This window comes from Haliotis rubra, unplaced genomic scaffold, assembly GCF_003918875.1.
Source record: "Haliotis rubra isolate DU_JTF1 unplaced genomic scaffold, ASM391887v1 Scf1919, whole genome shotgun sequence".
Classification (NCBI taxonomy): Eukaryota; Metazoa; Mollusca; class Gastropoda; order Lepetellida; family Haliotidae; genus Haliotis; species Haliotis rubra.
Genome location: NW_025765913.1, coordinates 59,145 through 78,258, shown reverse-complemented (window position 1 = coordinate 78,258; position 19,114 = coordinate 59,145). Strand labels below are relative to the sequence as shown.

Below are 19,114 nucleotides of genomic sequence, written 5' to 3'. Positions count from 1 at the left end.
ATCGACGATATGTAACAGTGGGAAGATCGGTCACCGAATGGCAGCTGGACACCCGGGATCGGCATTCATGCCTGTGCTGGTCTTTGATGTTGCCGAACCATTGCGCCGCCGGTTTGTCACGTTACGATCACCTTCGTCCTTAATTGACTCTGCATCAAAGCCGGGCTTCGAGTTACCGTTCCGCACTGCCGGTCGACAAGTTTCGATGTTGTCGATCACTTCGTTCCGGTTTGTTCGCTGCCCGGTGTTGGCTTTGATGTTACGATCATTTCGCGTCCTGCACCTGACTGAAGCTGCGGGCGCTTAAGCAACAACGCCTTTACCGTCAGCCTGGTTTCCATAATCGCTACGCCCACCAATTCGCCACCATTGTCGCATATTAATCGCCGTAGTCGATTCGGCCGATTTCGAAAGCGCAATAGCCCCGCATTTTCCAGCTGCCGCATGTCTTCGCGCCGCACTTCAACCGATTTCACCAGCGTTTCAACGTCCACCAACCGCCACGTTCGTCGCAACAACGTTCGTTCCGTCGCGACGATGCCCGAACGAATTTGTCCCGCCTATCTGACTTGTTCACCGACCGTCGCCCACCATTCTGCGTATCGCGTCCACCAGCCCATCCGCCCAGCCCAACCAACGTCCTTCACGAACAGCTCATACCGTTCACTCCGTTCCCAGCCCACCGCTCCATCACCGTCGGCACCGTCTTTGATGAAGGTATCATCGAATTTCAACACTTCGAAGTCTGCAGTAGTGCGTAATCGGTCGCAGAACACTTCCTCATTTCCTCGTAGTCACCTTCTCGTTTCAGCCGTATAATCACGGCGTTATTCATTACAAACAGCCGCAAGATGCCAATTCGTCATACCGTTACCGATCAAATCTTCTTCATCATTGCAGCATCTGGCCCATGGTGTGGTGCTACCGTCGATGTCGTCAACATCAGATGATCAGAACTGCCGACCAGCAGGTGAAACAGTTGCCGACCTGTACGGCAGCCGACTCCGGTTGCTACGAAAAGTCGGTCGATCAGGTTAATTGGCAGTTGCCGATCATTGTTCACTTGGGGAGGGGCAGTCGCTTCAACACTTCGGGGCGAAACAGTTGTTCATTTCGTAGTAAAGCCGATCAAAGCCAAACCGTTGTAGTGTAATAACGCCAGATTGGACGATATGCGGCGATCTTCAGTCGCCGCAGTCCGCGCCAGCCTGAAGCCGTAGGGTAAAAGCCAGTAGAGAAGTTCGTTAGTGGTACCTTTCTTCATTGGCACCCAGAGATGCCGTTATCGTCGGATGAAAGTTAATAGTCGTTGGTTAAGTTTTCAGGATTGCCGTCATCATCATAATGCCAAAGCCAGTTGCTTTTGCCGGTCGCGCCGATCCGGTTCAATGATCACCGTAAGCCGAATGGTTGGTTGAACAGATTTGGGTCCGCTGTAGTCCAGGAATATCATCCTTTGTGCAGACGGCAAGCGCTGTTGAAACAGTGGCAATAGCTGAACACCATCGCTAGTAAGCCTAGAATGAAGCGAAAACTACGGTACGAAAGTGTTTTCAAGATAGCGTCCTCAAGAAAGCCGCTTCAGATTAAATAGGTTTCCATTGTTTTTCAGCGTAAAGTCGTGCCGGTTGTTCAACATCAACCACGACTACCCAGCGCCGAGCCGACAATCGGGCGCCCGGTGTTACAACAATAAAGTGAACATGTTGTATGAAAGCAAATGTCATTTGTTATGCTTGTCTTCTATCTTTCGGTCATCACGCAATTTGCTATTATCACGTGATGGTCACCTCTGGCGTTTATGCTCGGTGCAGTTAACTTCTGCTCGAAAGTGCAACAGGTAAACATGCTTTATAACAGAGCAGAAAAATGTTAAAGTTGCCATCCACAAAAACGCGTCATGTATTCGATAAAATTAAAACCAACTTCGAATACTGCAATGAATAATATTTTTGCTTTTGCATAGCTTTTGTTTTGTTTCGTTGGCGAACACAGCCGTTGGTTATTCAAAATCATGCATAAGCTGGCGTTAAGTTCACTCGGCGGTGGAAATATCGGGTTTGCATGCAACAGAATTCCTGCACACGCACGTCGCCGAGGTTTCAAAGTCATCGGGCAAATATTTAGAATAGTGACAGTCTGCCAGTTCGGGGATCGCAGACGTCATTAGGTATCAGGCGTTCCATCATCATCGTTTGTCGAAGCGACGATGATTATCATTAGCCGAACGATCAATCGTTCATTCAAAGCGAACGAATCATGTTCGATTCGATCATTGACGAAACATCATTACGATATATCGTCATATCATCGAACGCATTATGAACAAGATCCGAAGCAGATTGTTATCATCGTTCGCCAAAACCAAACCATCGAACAGACCGCAAATCATGCCTTTATCCGGATTATCATCACGATCCATGCGACAATATCGCCGGTATTTTCCCGATCGCCGACGTCAATCAATACATTGTCCTCAGATCATTCACCAGTTATCGACTTCCAGATCAGCGATTTCGTCCGTTTGTGTTCCGCACCAGTACCAGCACGTATCATCAACCGGTCGAAGATAATCAACGATGCATTGTGTCAATCAGTTGCGCATCAACGACGAAATATCGCATCAAAGGATCTGCGTTTTCAATACCGCGATGACGAATCAGTCACCACTATCTGCGTTTAGCCGTCAATACGCTCGATATATAGCGAAACAGCCTCCGATGGTCGGTTACCAGACGAAAGCCTGCGTAGACGCCAACAACCCGCGGTTTCATCGATAGGATCGCAAGGGTTGACCGTTAGTCGTGAATAATCAACATAACGCTAAAATATGCCGTTAATAACCGAAATGGACGATGGCCATTCGCAATTGGCGCACGGGAAAGCACGACCAGAAGTTGCCCGAATGCGAAACAAGCTCTATAACAACATTTACCTCAGTTCATTTAATAAAGGTATCGTTCGGTCATCATAGCGGTCTCCATCAAAAATGACCGCACGAAGAAATGAAACGTCGTCACTTCATTGCACTACATACCCGCAGAAGTAGTCCCCTTAACCATAGTCGTAACACCTTGGAAGACGAAGTCGTTCGTTACATCAACATTGTTCATCAATATGACTTCAGTCGGTTCGACATTGTGGTGCCAGATACCAAAGCGATTTTCGTCCGTTCGCTTCATGTTGCCAGTTCCGATGACCGGATGGAACAACATTATCGAAACCGGTGCAAATGGTGTTGACCAGTATATCAGCCGAGCCGTTATCAGCCTTAATAATAACACCTTTAGCTGGAAATACGGTCATCAATACGTTGCCTGGCGTCAGTGATCGATCAGATTTCAGCAGATTGACGATACCCGCAAACGAATGGAGATATCAGGTCGAGATTTTAAAGTTATTTACGATCGATGGAGAAATCAATAGCACAGCCAGTTGGCAGCAAGACGAGATTCAGGCATGACGATATCGCCATTATCGAAATCGAAGCGCCCCTGATGCGAACTCATTTTGTTCCATCATTGTGCGTAACCGACATCCAATTGATACGTTCATACCAAATCAATAACACCGTCAGCGGCGACCTGTAGTCGGATCGGCACCAGCCGCAGTGTCGAATCGTCAGTCTTCCAGTTTACGAAGTTTGGTAATCGTCTTCCGCCAGCACCGACAATCATCAGGAAGTCATAATTCATGGTCCATTTTCCCGAGCAAATCTTCATTGTTCAGTTTTGGTTTGAACGAAGACGACAGACACGATCGTTGACTGTCAACGTTCAGGACACTGGTAGCTGTTAAGTTACCAGCCGGCTGTTGATCGTTATTGTTACGAACATCTCTGTCCGCATCGGCTGGTTGTTATCACCTTTGTTCGTTGAATAAAGCCATTTATCGATCATCCCGGTATCAGCGCCGTATCTGCCGTTCGCGAAGTTGGCGCACATCAGCAAGATACCACAAAACAGACTATCACCTTTAGAAGGTATTCCCAGAATTTTCGCCGTCATCGATCATAATCAAACATTAAGTGATCTCGCCGATCCGAAAGATCAGCAGGAAGGGCGGCGGTCGTCGAAAGATTGACGGTAAACATTGTTGGTGTTGACAGTCCTCGTCGCTGATTGTTCCGTTCGCAGTATATTACCATCAGTACATCACGACCATACGTTAAAATCGCCGCCGAACACTTCCATGTCATCGACGACATTTATCTGGCAAAGCTTCTCCGTGCCACAATACCGGAATATTGGCTTCCGTACGAAGTCACGTTCAGCCAGGGCTGTTATTGCCCATTTGATATTTCGCGCAAGAAACAGGCCGGCAGTTGGCGTCGCTTCCTCCATTGCCGCGGTCGTCTTCCGTTCCTTTGGTGTACCGCTAATTCCCGACTTCGATGTTAGCCATTGTTCGGTCACCACCGTTGTTGGCGCACATTCTCCATCTCCGGGGCCGGTTGGCGGTCATCTTCCGGCCTCCGGTGATCGGTTTATGCACTTCAATTTCCGGGACTGGTTAAATTCGAAAGCAGTAGCGCAGCGTTACCGAATATCAGCAAGTGGATCCAGCCACCAGTAATATCAACACTATAATACTGGTCATCATCGACGTTACGCGATCTGCGAAGTTTCCAGCAGTATTGTAGCTTCTGCACCAGGTGACAAATCTTCCACCACCGTTTTGTCCCGGCTGATCCATCGGGTGGCAGAAGCGAACCTGTCCTGAGGCCAGCCGGTGCGTTCATGCGTTGTTCGGTCTCCAACCCAACGATAAATGCAAGCGATGACCTTCGTGAAAGGACGACGATATATTCAACATACCATACAGCCGTCAACGACGTACAGCATTATAAACATAAAACGCGAAGTCAATGACAAATACAGGCGAATTCGCGAAAACTCTGAACAGACCGTTACCCAGTAAAGATCTGCGGTTTCACGACGTTCGTCGCCGAAAACGAACCGGTCGGAAAGAAAATATGTCGCCATTAAAGTTAATGACAGAAAACATTTGCCCATTAATACCGGTTACTGAATCATCTGTAAACAAGACACTGGCGTACAGCCGTGCTGCAGGAGAGTTGGTTTGAAAGAAATACGTCAATACTGGTCGAAAGCCGCGTTTCAATCACCGACAGCTTTATTATCTTCGCCCAGAACATTGAGCAGTAATACGAGTGTCTTCCTCGTCACCAATACCGAACAGGCTACACCGTTAGAAACAAGTAGTGCCGTGCATTCGGAGCAGTAACGGGCCTGTTGATCCGTTTCAGCGATACTCCGGATACGCAGCATGATCACGCAGTTCAAAGGACGTAGTCCATACGACAGATAGCCGATTATTACAAGCTGGGCCGTTAACGGGCATATCATCAATACCAAAACGAGAATAAAATCCTAAACAACTTCAACGCCGCCAGAATGAGTTCAACATTACCGGCGACGACAGCGTCAGGGTCAGCCCGAATCATTTGTTGTCAGCGTGGCGCTTGAACTGACTGCCGCTGTCGTTTCAGAAATATCCTTATTTCATAAACCGGTTTTCGACCCGTGTTCTGCTGGCCAAGACAAGCGACCCGACTCGGTTTCGTTCGGCGTCGCAACGGTATTTTGCTCGTAATAAACAGCATTCCATGACGCCTGGTGTCACGATTCACGTTTGTCATGTCTCCGAGAATAGTCTATCGTATCGCCATTGGTGCGCCCGGGGTGGAGTTGACCCAGCAATACGGTGATGCAGGATGGCGGTAAAAACAAAATTTATTCCAAGAAAGCCGTTGGAATATTGTTGGCATGATTATGTAGCAGAAAGTTGGCATCGGGACGTTGAACTCCGGATTGCTTCACGTCATTCATCGGCTCGATCCAAACCGCGCATGCTGGGAAGACGCCATAGGGTGTCGATCGTGCCGCCCCTCTAGTTCATCGAGCCCGCCGGAGCTGCCGACCGCATTGAAAAGTACGCTCGCGTCAAACACGTCTCGAAGACCAGCTACGAGACGCACCAGTATCGGTATCATTCGTCATACAGTTAGCCAGTGCCGTCATTGAAGCGAAGCCAGTCAGCTGGCCGTCATCAATTTATATTACCAGCCCACGTTTCGAAGAATCAGATACATCACCTGCCGGGCTATCGTAGTGACGGAAGATGAGATTATCATAGCGTCGTTTGTAGAACGCGGGCCAACATATCTCTACCAGCCGAGGAAAGCGATTGACAATAGCGTATATGTGTCTCGCCACGCAAACTTACTTAAAGACAACATTATGTGCCGGCTTGTAGAACGCAGCAAATTCATAATTCCACTTCAGCCGAACATCATGTGTCAGCAGCGTGGAGTGCTCACATCCCAACCAGCCGGCGAAAATAAGTGCAAAGCTGTATTTTGCAGAACGTACGCCATCCCGGTTTCAGCCGGGGAAAGCACCATACCAGTGTGCCGACGACGCGACCAACATGGCCCCAAACTTCAGCCGAGAAAGGCCGACAGCAAAACAATATCGAACTACTGGTGCCATCATGGCTGAGTGCGTTGTTGCTCCGCTGACAGAGAAAGGGAAACCAGACAACCGCAAGAGCCGGAACGCCAGAATGGTTAAAGAAAATCAGTGATTGAGTTGAACGCACACGAATGTCTGACCGTTCCAGCCGGGCTGCGCAGATGTTTAACAGGTCTTACCAGGAGGCTGCGTGGCGGGGAAATTCGAACCGTTAAACTATTGTCACCATTTAGGTTACCCGTTCATCGTCGACCAGTAGTTGGTTTCAGAAAGTTCATTGGACCACTGCTGTCGATCTAAATAGACGAAATGGTAATGGGTAATCACGATGCCGCCCGAAACGATGTAACGAAGATGACGAAGTTGTCGGGAATAGGGAATTCGATTGAAAGATTAATAAATAATCTAATAAACAAAGATCGGACTGATCATACAGCGGACGATGTAAGCTCACGTTCATTTGTATTGCCGTTAAAGAATGCCTACATCAATAGAGATGAAGCCGAATGTTAGAGTTTTCGACAATCATTGATATCATCACCGAAATAATATTTTGATTTCCGTATATATTTGAACGGCGAAGTCGTGCAGTTCAATCGCGTTTAAACAAATTGCACAGAGACGGCGAACAACGTCAATCAGTTCGGCAGAACAAGTCTCGATAGTAAGAGCGACAGTTCGATCTCCATTATCATTAAATGAAGCTCAGATCTGTCCCTGATACCATGATACAGGACTTTACACCGACAGATGGAAGTGGTGAAGCCACAACACTTCAGCCGATCATTAAGTCACGCCAGGGCTGCTGTTAATTTATCATTTTGTTCAGTTAATACAGCCGTTTGACCGTATTCGCCGGTTGTATGTCACGTTTAGGAGATTGCCGTGGAATTCTTTGCCGTTGCGATGAGATGTTGAATTCGAAGTCGATGAAATGCGCAGACTTTGTATTTTGAGTCGAAACATTGAATATTTTGAATGGCTAAAACCGCGCAGGAAGTCATGAATACGTAACCGACGGCGTAGGTTCAACCCGTGCCGTTGTCCTTCGGACATCTGGCTTCCAGAGTCTGTTCGAACTGTGGCGTTTATTCGCATAAAATCAGGGCACAAGTTGAATTTTGTCGTCAGGAAGACTACGTATACCGCTACTGTTGCCATCATATTTATACTTCCGGCCAACAGCAAAAATCATTATCTTCAGTTAAGACTCATTATTGTCGCAGAAGACCGCCAATATATTTCAGTTTCTTTACAAAATAGCGAACATCATCGTATATTGCGTATCTTCGAAATTGTATAGATCGGTCAATAACAAAACATAACGTACGAGCCTTATAGATCTTCGGCAGCCCTCCAGTTGATTGCGAAAGATTGAACTGATGCCCAGTTCTTCCTAGTAACCGATTTCGTCAACAATCCTTCCGAAAGACTGGAAAACAATACTGTTGATTTGAAACGAAGGTAGAGGCACACCGATTGAACTGGAATAGGTTCGCCAAGAATATATTAGATCGTCAGGGATCAAGAAATATTTGCGACAGGTTTACCTTCGCTGGCGATACTGTAGCATTGGTCGATTTCCAGATGATATCAAGACCGATTTGGTTGATTTAGAATCCGTTAACTTTAACGATGCCAGCAATAGTTAAAAGCCGTTTCGTAACCTGTTCTTTACTCCCGGTTAATGTTTAGTTGATCATCAAAGAAACGGCATGTTTTAAATACTGTAGCCGTTTGAAAGCAGCTGTGTTAAGCAAAATAATATGACGTTGAGATGGTTAAAATTCATCGGTTTCAGATCACCACTCCGGTTCGCTGCCGACACTGGCGATGTACTGCAACTCGAAGCCAACCAGGGCAACCGGCCTGGCAGTAAAACAAAGCGGGACAGTAAGTTCAGCAGTTTCATTCCACCAGCCGAGATCAGCAGCGTTATCCGCACGGTGAAGATTCTTTCATAACAACATCATGCCTTCCTCGTTGCCGTTGATAGAGCATGCAGTCGTTCGGTACCGTGATCATCTAGTTCGAAACGTCGATGGAGCTTCAAACGTCATCAAGTGACCCGTAACAGGACACCGACCGGTCGCCGTCCTCAACAACGAAAACATCCGTACGTAACCACTGATTAAAGGCCGCTACTGAATAAAAACCACTGCGTTTCGACAACTTAACCAAACACCAACGACGAGTAACCAATATTGAACCGAAGAAAATGTCGTCAATTAAAACCGAGGATGTGCCGATATCAATAAAACGCCGTTCAGCCAGCCGCACAGAATTCGGTGAACGGATCATGTCGCACACCAAACCAACAATGATGACGTCTGAATCACTCGAACATTTTCGAGCAGAGCGGCGATACATGGCCGGACTATTCAGGAACGTTAGCCGAGGCGGGCAGCAAAGTCGACCACTGGTGGTGCGGCAGTCACCGAACGTTCAGCGGAACAGTTGACTCATATCACCTGTGGAACGGTACTCCAGGAATGGATCGGAAACACCGAACGCGTTGACCGGAGTCCACCGGTTGATCCCGAAAACACCAGGCAGCAGCCGTCAGACGCTCGGTGAAATTCAGCAGTCGGGACCGAAGAATGCGAACGTACTCGAAACCGGCGGGTAGCAGCAGGGAACGCCCGACGTTCGAGAACGGCAGTGATTTCCGGACATCATTCGGCGGTGAGACGTTACACGGGCGGGGACTCCAGAAGAGCTCGGTAGCGCCGGAGACACTCCGAAAAGCGGGATATCACTGGTGAACGCAGTTGGGTTGTCAGAAGGGATATCATCGGGTGAATCCAGCCAGTTTCCATCCTCGTAGTTCGGTTGAATTCCAGACGCCCAAGTTAGTGTTGCCGTCGGGAACGCAAAGTGATTCAGTTGACTTCAGACAATTGGTGTTGACCAGATACCGGTGCAGCCGATTGGTTCGGTGGTAGTTGACTGAAAGACGCCTGCGGAACGGCAGTTGATCTCCGGAGATACGAGCAGTTGATTTCGCCGACATTCCGGTGAACGGTAGTCAGATTGGTATCGGCGGGAACGGCATTACCACTCGGTGAATGCCGAGACGCCGGGTGAATTCATAGTGACTGTTTCAGAGCATCACCGGTGAAGAAGTTGACAGAGACACTGGTGGTGTTGATTTCATATCACCGGGTGGACGCAGCAGCCTGGAAACGCCTGGTGACGTTCGGTGGGCGGCTGGCTAAAGCTCCTGAACATGATAATATCAAAATGAAAGGTCATCATTTCGAGGATGGATTCGATTCGGCATTTCAGCGAAATCTTCGATTCACGAATGTTAGCACCGCAGCTACCACTTCCTGGGTGATTGCTTAATCTCAATAAAAGAGTCTGATGTTCTTCATCCTACGTTTCAGAATGAACGACAAAGAGCAGTGGATCCAGGTAGACCTCAAACATCCCGAGTTCATTACTGGAGTAGTAACACAGGGTCGACCATCCATGGATCACTGGGTCACCAAATACACTGTTCTTACCAGTATAGATGGCATTGACTTTACTCCTTACACTAGGAGTGGGGAAACAGCTACAGTTGTGTTCACTGGCAATTCCGACAGAAATACTCAGGTCAGAGGTTTGTTTGACAGAGAAATAATTGCCAGATATGTTCGAATCCATCCTCAGGAATGGAATGTCATGATTGCTCTCCGTTTTGATGTTCTATCATGTTCAGGGCTTACAAGTGGACCAGCCACTATTGCCCCACCAGGCGTCACCGGAAGTCCAACTGCCGTTCCACCAGGCGTTTCCGGAAGTCCAACTGCCGTTCCACCCGGTGTCTCCGGAAGTCCAACTGCCGTTCCACCAGGTGTCTCTGGAAGTCCAACTGCCGTTCCACCAGGTGTCTCTGGTAGTCCCACTGCCGTTCCACCCGGTGTCTCTGGAAGTCCAACTGCCGTTCCACCAGGTGTCTCTGGAAGTCCAACTGCCGTTCCACCAGGTGTCTCTGGAAGTCCAACTACCGTTCCACCAGGTGTCTCCGGAAGTCCAACTGCCGTTCCACCAGGTGTCTCTGGAAGTCCAACTGCCATCCCACCAGGTGTCTCCGGAGGTCCAACTGCCGTTCCACCAGGCGTCTCTGGAAGTCCAACTGCCGTTCCACCAGGTGTCTCTGGAAGTCCAACTGCCGTTCCACCAGGTGTCTCTGGAAGTCCAACTGCCGTTCCACCAGGTGTCTCTGGAAGTCCAACTGCCATCCCACCAGGTGTCTCCGGAGGTCCAACTGCCGTTCCAGCCGGTGTCTCTGGTAGCCCAACCCCTTCACCCAAGGCTGGAATCTCTGGAATTCCAACTCCAAAGACTGGGATTTCGAGAAGCCCAACTGCCGTTCCACCCGGTGTCTCCGGAAGTCCAACTGCTGTACCACCAGGCGTCTCTGGTAGCCCAACTGCCGTTCCACCAGGCGTCTCCGGATCTCCAACTGCTGTACCACCAGGTGTCTCCGGAAGTCCAACTGCTGTACCACCAGGCGTCTCTGGAAGTCCAACTGCCGTTCCACCCGGTGTCTCCAGATCTCCAACTGCTCTACCACCAGGCGTCTCTGGTAGCCCAACTGCCGTTCCACCAGGTGTCTCCGGAAGTCCAACTGCCGTTCCATCAGGCGTCTCCGGAAGTCCAACTGCCGTTCCACCAGGCGTTTCCGGAAGTCCCACTGCCGTTCCACCAGGCGTTTCCGGAAGTCCAACTGCCGTTCCACCAGGCGTCTCCGGAGGTCCAACTGCTGTTCCACCAGGCGTCTCTGGTAGCCCAACTGCCGTTCCACCAGGTGTTTCCGGAAGTCCAACTGCCGTTCCACCAGGCGTTTCCGGAAGTCCAACTGCCGTTCCACCAGGCGTTTCCGGAAGTCCAACTGCCGTTCCACCAGGCGTTTCCGGAAGTCCAACTGCCGTTCCACAAGGTGTCTCTGGAAGTCCAACTGCTGTTCCACCAGGCGTCTCCGGAGGTCCAACTGCCGTTCCACCAGGCGTTTCTGGAAGTCCAACTGCCGTTCCACCAGGCGTCTCCGGAAGTCCAACTGCTGTTCCACCAGGAGTGTCGTCCGGTATGTATCTTATATCTACTCAAAAGAAAATATTCAAACTCAAATTCAAATTTCAAAATCATGTGATATTTATTTAGTTTGGAATATTACTGACATATGGTCCATTCACAGGTGTCCTGTGCAGCCAGCCAATGGGATTAGACAACGTTTTAATTGTCAAGGACTCTCAGCTCACATCCTCAGGATTTAGTGGCAACAGATTCAATGCTCCTGCCGGACGTCTCTTCAATGAATTCGGAGCCTGGTCACCCAAGTAAGTAGATATTGCAGTTCCAAAATATTGGATACTCAGTGTTAGATATAATTTGGTTCGTTGTAATCAAACACAATTGGATTTTATTCAATATAGCCTTTGAAATGAGCTTTATCGTGAGAGAAGTTTACATACTGGATGATTTTCATTTGAACAGAGTCAACAACGGTGACCAGTGGATCATGGTGAATTTCCTGAAGCCACAGGTCCTTAATGGTATCTTGACCCAAGGAAGCTCCATCAGTGACAAATGGGTTACACAATTCATCGTGTCCTACAGTACAGACGGCTTCACCTTTACTCCTATCAAAGACTCAGCAACAGGAAAGAGCATGATCTTCACTGGGAACAGCGACAGGAACACCGTCATGAAGAACATCTTCCCCGAGCAGGTGACTGTTCAGTACATCAAGATCACCCCCTTCGCCTGGTCTCCAGCTGGAATTGGAATGCGTTTCAACTTGCTGGGCTGCTACAAGCCAAGTGTCCAACCCACACTGACACCTACTGCCAAGCCTTCAGTTGCCCCTGGGTTCACAATGACAACTGGAGTTACCATGCCAGAGCCATCACCAGTGTCAACGCTTGAACCAGGTGAGTGTCACAAACCGATGAAATTTGTACATCACCAACATCATATTATTATTTTTGCCCTAACACATGTTGCTTCAAACGTACAGATATTTAAAACATGCCATTTTAACAGATGATTAGCTAAAACGTTAACCGAGAATCAGTTGGTAAAAGAACTAGGTTGCAAACAGCAAAGAAATGCTATGTACTTAACAACTGTATGTTAAAGTTAACTTGAAGTTCACAAATCAATACAAATCAGTGCTTTGTCATCTGGAATGTTGAATGCCACGGTATCACTTATGAAGGTAAACCACAATGTCACACAAATGGTACTGTATTCCTGACGATCTAATATAATCTTAGCAGAATAGTTTTACAGTTCAATCAGTTGTGCCTCTACCTTCGTTTCAAATAACAGTATTGATGTTTTCCAGTCTGCACTATTCCCATGGGAGTGGAAAACTACAGGATTGTTGGCGAAAGTCAGTTGACTGCTTCATCGGAGAAGGACAAGGCACATGGTTCAATCTATGCACGAATCAACCAAGGAACGGACGAGTTTGCTGGGTCATGGGTCCCCGCGTAAGTCATTACATTTTATGTTTTGTTGTTGATGGTCTATACAAACAAGGTCACGCAATGCACATTGGTGTTCATATTTTGTAAAAGCAAAATAAAATATTGAAAGCAGTGCTCGTTTTCACGATATTAATGTAGAGAGTCTTAGCTGAATAGAAATGTGTTTTATATTGTAGAGTATAAATATGATTCTTTAACAGTAAATCAGCAATTTATGCATGAATGTATTTCCTGACGATAGCAACTGACAAATTCAAGCTTGATTATTTCTGGTTACAGACCCACAGATAAAACACCCTGGATTCAGGTAGATTTCCTAGAGCCCAAGACTGTCTCGGGTGTAATAACCCAGGGATCCGGAAAGGACAACAGCTGGGTTGAGACCTACACCGTCAGTTACAGCTTCGATGGCAAAACCTTCACTGACTACACTGACACTGCGGGCAAGCCCGTCAAGGTGTTCAATGGCAGCTCTGACTCCAAAACACCAGTTCCTGTCCTTTTCAACAGAGATATCACTGCACGTTTCGTCCGTATTGTTCCATTGACGTCTAACGGAGAAACATCCCTCAGATTCAACATCCTCGGTTGCAATCCATCCCCAACTAATCCCCTGATACCAACAACAGCAGGAGCTCCCACAGCTAGTCCTCCAGTCGGCGGAAAGAGCGGTGTACCCACAGCCAGCCCAAGTGCTGGTCAAGGCCCAACAGCCAGCCCAAGCGCTGGACAAAGTGGTCAGCCAACAGCTAGCCCTAGCGCTGAACAGAGTGGTCAACCAACAGCTAGCCCTAGCGCTGGACAGAGTGGTCAACCAACAGCCAGCCCAGTCCCGGAACTCACCACTCCATCTGGTAGGTTGTTGTAAAGTCCTTCTTATCATTAGTATGGGACAAAGATCTGAGAGCTTCATTTTAATGTCTTATGAAGACCTCAAACGGTGTAACTTGTGTTACTAGCGTGAGTGACATATGCTTCCTGGCGTCAGATGCTTACCCTTTAATAGAAGACTGAGTATCATTGCTAATTTTTATTGAACCGTTAATTTTCACCGTCTTTTCACGACCATGTGCAATTTGTTTCGGCACATATTTCAAATTGAATTAGCTCTGTCGTTCACGTTTGACATTTACTTTTGGCTCTCACTACATTCCAAATATATACAAATGCAAATATTATTTTCAGTGTGTCTCATCCCAATGGGTATCGAGAACTCCTACTTTGTCAGCAACAGCCAGCTCACATCTTCATCCTCTATTGATGCCAAACATTCTGCAGCAGCAGGGCGTTTATACACAAATGGAGCATGGAGCCCATCGTGAGTACACTGTAATCATATGATCAATTGATCTTTGTTTAATTAGATTATTTAATTAATCACTCAATCAGATGTTTCTTCCCTATTTATTCTTCATCAATAAATTATCCATGGACGATATTCCTTGATTACATCTGTTTGTTTAAGCATGTGATTTTATTACCATTTCGTCTCTGTCTTTTAGATCAACTGACAAACAGTGGATCCAAGTGGACTTCCTGAAGCCAACTCTCATCTCTGGTGTGATGACACAAGGTAGCCCCGAAGCTCCTAAATGGGTAACGAAATACAGCGTCTTCTATGGATTTAACGGACAAGACTTTTCCCCATACACAATTATCCCTGGAGAGTCAACACCTGCCGTCTTCGAGGGAAATATGGATAAAAACACACCAATTAGGAACCTGTTCAACCGTGACATCACTGCACAGTATGTCCGCATCGTGCCAATGGAGTGGTCAAAGGACGGTATTGCCATGCGTTTCAATATCCTTGGTTGCACACCACCACAGCCCAAGCCACCAACAGCCATTCCTGGCGTTCCTACAGCCTCTCCTCCCTTTGGACAATCTACACAAGGACCCTTCCTCAGTAAGTTGTATGTTCTACATAAGATAACAACACACTCAAGTTATGATATGTATTACGTTCTACACATAGTGTGAACACACTAATGTTCAACCTTCCTCAGTAAGTTTAGGATATGTTGTAGGTCCCACATATCGTGTCAACACACTATTGTTCAATCCTTCCCCAGTAAGTTAGGATATGTTGTACGTTCTACAAAATACAACACACTAATGTTTAATCCTTCCTCAGTAAGTTTAGGATATGTTGTAGGTCCTACATATGGTGTCAACACACTATTGTTCAATCCTTCCTCAGTAAGTTAGGATATGTTGTACGTTCTACAAAATACAACACACTAATGTTCAATCCTTCCTAAGTAAGTTTAGGATATGTTGTAGGACCTACATATGGTGTCAACACACTATTGTCCAATCCTTCCTCAGTAAGTTAGGATATGTTGTACGTTCTACAAATTACAACACTATGATGTTCAATCCTCCTGTGCCAATTCTTCCATCCTTCTGATGCTAGTATAAAGCGTTGATGCACATTTGTTTATATCCTGGTTATGTTTTCAGAATGTGATGTTCCCATGGGAATTGAAAACCCTGGTCTCATTGGTGACAGACAACTCTCAGCATCTTCTTCCCTCAACCAGTTCACCGGTGCCGAGCGTGCACGACCCTACACGCAGAAGGATGGCGCTTATTCGGGAGGTTGGATTCCAAAGTAAGTGTGAAAGCATTAAGCAATGAAAGAAATGAATATGGTTTTATGCCGCTTTTAGTAACATCTCTGCAATGTCACCAGAAAGGGGCTTCATACATTTTGCATATGTGGGTAATGAAATATAAGTTTTGTTGTAAATAAATCTTTAACGAATATGATCTCCCACCATAAAGGAATGAACAAGAAAGGTCAAGTAGTTTCAAGATGTACATTACAATGAAAGTATCTGTGTTTAATTTTACTCCAGTCTGTTGAAACACTAACTATGTTAGGTTTACAAAGTTCACCGTATAAACATTATCTATTCAAAATGAGACGCGTTTCTCGTGTCCCAAATGTGTTTAGACACTTAAGTTGTAAATGTCGAAACTGCATTTGAGTTTTCGTGTAGTAATACATACCCATAATACTTTGTCCCAATGTGATGGCCTCACTTCAATGACAGCACTTGGCTAACTAACAGAATGTGCATGATATATCCTGAATGTGTATATACAGATACACAGACACGAAGCAATGGATCGAGGTTGACTTCGGTGCAAGCTATGCAATAGCTGGCGTCTCTACTCAAGGACGATCTGATGGTGCTACATGGGTGACCAAGTACGAGGTCTACTACAGCAACGACGGGCGTACTTTCAATGCAGTCAACACAGCTCCAACAGACTCAGTTCCACGTGTGTTCGAGGGTAACTTTGATCAGAACACCCCCCCTCATGAACGTCTTCCCCGAAATTAATGCACGGTTTATAAGGATCAGACCAGTGGAATGGCATGAAGCAATCGGAATGAGGTTCAACGTCTACGGATGCCAACTTCCTTCTGCCACGCCATCCGTACCAACTGGACTCACAGTGCCAACAGCTATTCCAACAGCTGCCCCAACGGTCAGCCCTGTTTTCACGAACGCCCCATCTACCTCATCCTGCATGTACTGGACACCATGGGTCAACTCCAATACCCCAGACACCAATGGCGAATACGAGTCATTCTGGGACATGATGACCGTGGTGAAGATCTGTGACACCAAGTACGTCAAGAAAATGGAATGCAGAACAGCTACAGGCAAAATACCATTCGACCAGACAGGAGAAACCGGAGTCATGTGTAACCTTGACACCAAGTCCCTTGTCTGTATGAACACAGATCAAAAGGGAGGCAAAACGTGCTCCGACTATGAAATAAGAGTCTTCTGTGATGAATGCGGTAAGCCTACAGCAGCACCTACAGTCAAGTCTAAGCTGCCCACAGCTGCCCCCAAGGCTTGTGATAACAAATGGTCGGACTGGATCAACAGACACGAACCTGATGCTGTCGGTGAGTATACGTTGTTCATTAATTCATTAATGGTCAATGTTGGACTCATTTCCAAGTCTCATAACAGTAAGAACAGAGTTGACAGTTTTGTCTCGTTTTCATACAATTGTGATAGTATACATGATTAAGAAGTGGGAAGGTTTTACATTGCCTTTACAGCTATAATGTCCAGCTATATCCCTAATCATATGGACTACATCCTTTGAACACGTGTCCATAACCGTATCCAGATCCTTTGTGGGATCAGCAAACGTTTTCTCCAGAATGCGGCACTGCTTGTTTCCTGTGCAGTGTATGATTGTTTCCTTGCAGGTGAGACTGAAAAGGTGACAAAGGAAGACCTCGATAGACACTGCGCTGGTGGTTCTGTAGGCGAGGTCGAGTGTCAGACAGTTAAGGAAAACATGGCTTTCTATCTCAGTGGGGATATTGTGACATGTGATGCTCAAACCGGACTCTCCTGCAAGCACAGCGACAACACGCCAATGAAGTGTCATGACTACAAGATGAGATTCAAGTGCCAGTGTGAAAGTAGGCAAATGTTTTGTCGTTTTCTGTCATTAACTGTATGCTGACATATTTTCTTTCTGATTAGTTCATTTTTCGGTAACACCGGACATATGAACACATCGTAAACCACCAGTCATCTTTACTGAATTTTGTGATCTATTCGTGCAGTTTTCACTTGAACTACGCCTGTAACACACAAAGGAATATGTTTCGGCTATCTATTGGCTTTCACGTTTTATATTTTCATACTGCTCTGAATCATTGTATGCCGTTATAATTCTATGTGAGATATATCATCGATCAATAATCATCACAGAGATTCATCACTTACATTTATGTTAGGTTAGGTATTGATTGACTCTTACCTCCTCTTTAGGCGCACCAACAGCTAAACCTCCAACATCTGGGACAGAGGTTCCTTCTACTGCCACCTGTACAACTAGCCAGTGGAGCCGATGGATCAACCAGGACAAGCCTGGTGTTGGTGGAGGCGACTACGAGAAGATCTCACCTGAGTTGCAGAAGCAATACTGCTCTGGAGGAAAACTCACTAAGATCGAGTGCATGACGGTCGATGGTATTGAATATTATAGCAGTGGTGAGGTAATGCAGTGTACAATGGCAGGTGGATCCACTTGTAACAATGCTGATAATTTCCCAATGCCTTGCAGCGACTACCAGATTCGCTACTTCTGTGAATGTACAACACCAGTAACCACTGGAGCTCCAACTGCCAGTCCCGGAATTGGAGGAAGTGGTACACCAACAGCCAGTCCTGGAATTGGAGGTAGCGGTACACCTACTGCCAGCCCCGGAATTGGAGGAAGTGGTACACCAACAGCCAGTCCTGGAATTGGAGGAAGCATTACACCTTCTGCCAGCCCCGGAATTGGAGGAAGTGGTACACCAACAGCCAGCCCCGGAATTGGAGGAAGTGGTACACCAACATCAAGTCCAGGAATTGGAAAAAGCGGTACACCAACATCAGGTCCTGGAATTGGAGGAAGCGGTACACCTACAGCCAGCCCTGTAATTGGAGGAAGCGGTACACCAACTGCCAGCCCTGGAACAACATCTTGCACCAAGTCTCAATGGACCCCATGGGTGAACAATGACAAGCCCACAACTGGAGACGGTGACCGTGAGGTACTTACAGGAAGCCAAATGTCTCAGTATTGTGCTGGAGGAAGACTTGCCAAGATAGAATGTAGAACAGTCGATGGCATAGAGTATTTCAGCAGCGGTGACATTATGAAGTGTGATCTTACTAATGGTGCTCTCTGCAAGAACGAGGACAATTTCCCAATCAAGTGCAACGATTATGAGGTTCGCTACTACTGTGACTGTCCAACACCAACAGCTAGCCCAGTACCCGTCAAAACTAATCTTCCAGCAGCCACGCCACCACAGTCTAGCACAGGTGCTCCCTCTGCTGGTCCTGAAGTACAGTGTACAAACAGCCAGTGGTCTTCCTGGATCAACAGAGATCACCCCAATGTTGGTGACGGCGATTATGAATCAATGACAGCTGAAGAGTTGTCTAAATTCTGCCCAGGAGGAAAGATCACGGAAGTCAAATGTGAAACTGTTGATGCTATCCCGTCCTACAGTAGTGGAGAACTTATGACCTGCGACAAGCACCAAGGTGTCGTCTGTAGGAACGAAGACAACTTCCCAATGCCATGCAGTGA

At 46.9% G+C, this 19,114-nt stretch overlaps 1 protein-coding gene across 1 annotated transcript in view; it reads left to right on the top strand.

Moving 5' to 3' along the window:
• The first annotated feature begins 537 nt into the window (after positions 1-537).
• LOC124274547 (mucin-5AC-like) overlaps positions 538-19,114 on the top strand; it is a 36,561-nt gene continuing 17,984 nt past the window's right edge. Inside the window, exons 1-11 of the mRNA XM_046709910.1 lie at positions 538-717; positions 901-1,020; positions 6,412-6,605; positions 8,299-8,443; positions 8,988-9,070; positions 9,887-10,104; positions 10,204-11,571; positions 11,683-11,824; positions 11,982-12,418; positions 12,835-12,982; positions 13,259-13,677. Coding sequence (XP_046565866.1) covers positions 538-717; positions 901-1,020; positions 6,412-6,605; positions 8,299-8,443; positions 8,988-9,070; positions 9,887-10,104; positions 10,204-11,571; positions 11,683-11,824; positions 11,982-12,418; positions 12,835-12,982; positions 13,259-13,677 — 3,454 coding nt within the window. The remainder of the gene's footprint in view (positions 718-900; positions 1,021-6,411; positions 6,606-8,298; positions 8,444-8,987; positions 9,071-9,886; positions 10,105-10,203; positions 11,572-11,682; positions 11,825-11,981; positions 12,419-12,834; positions 12,983-13,258; positions 13,678-19,114) is intronic.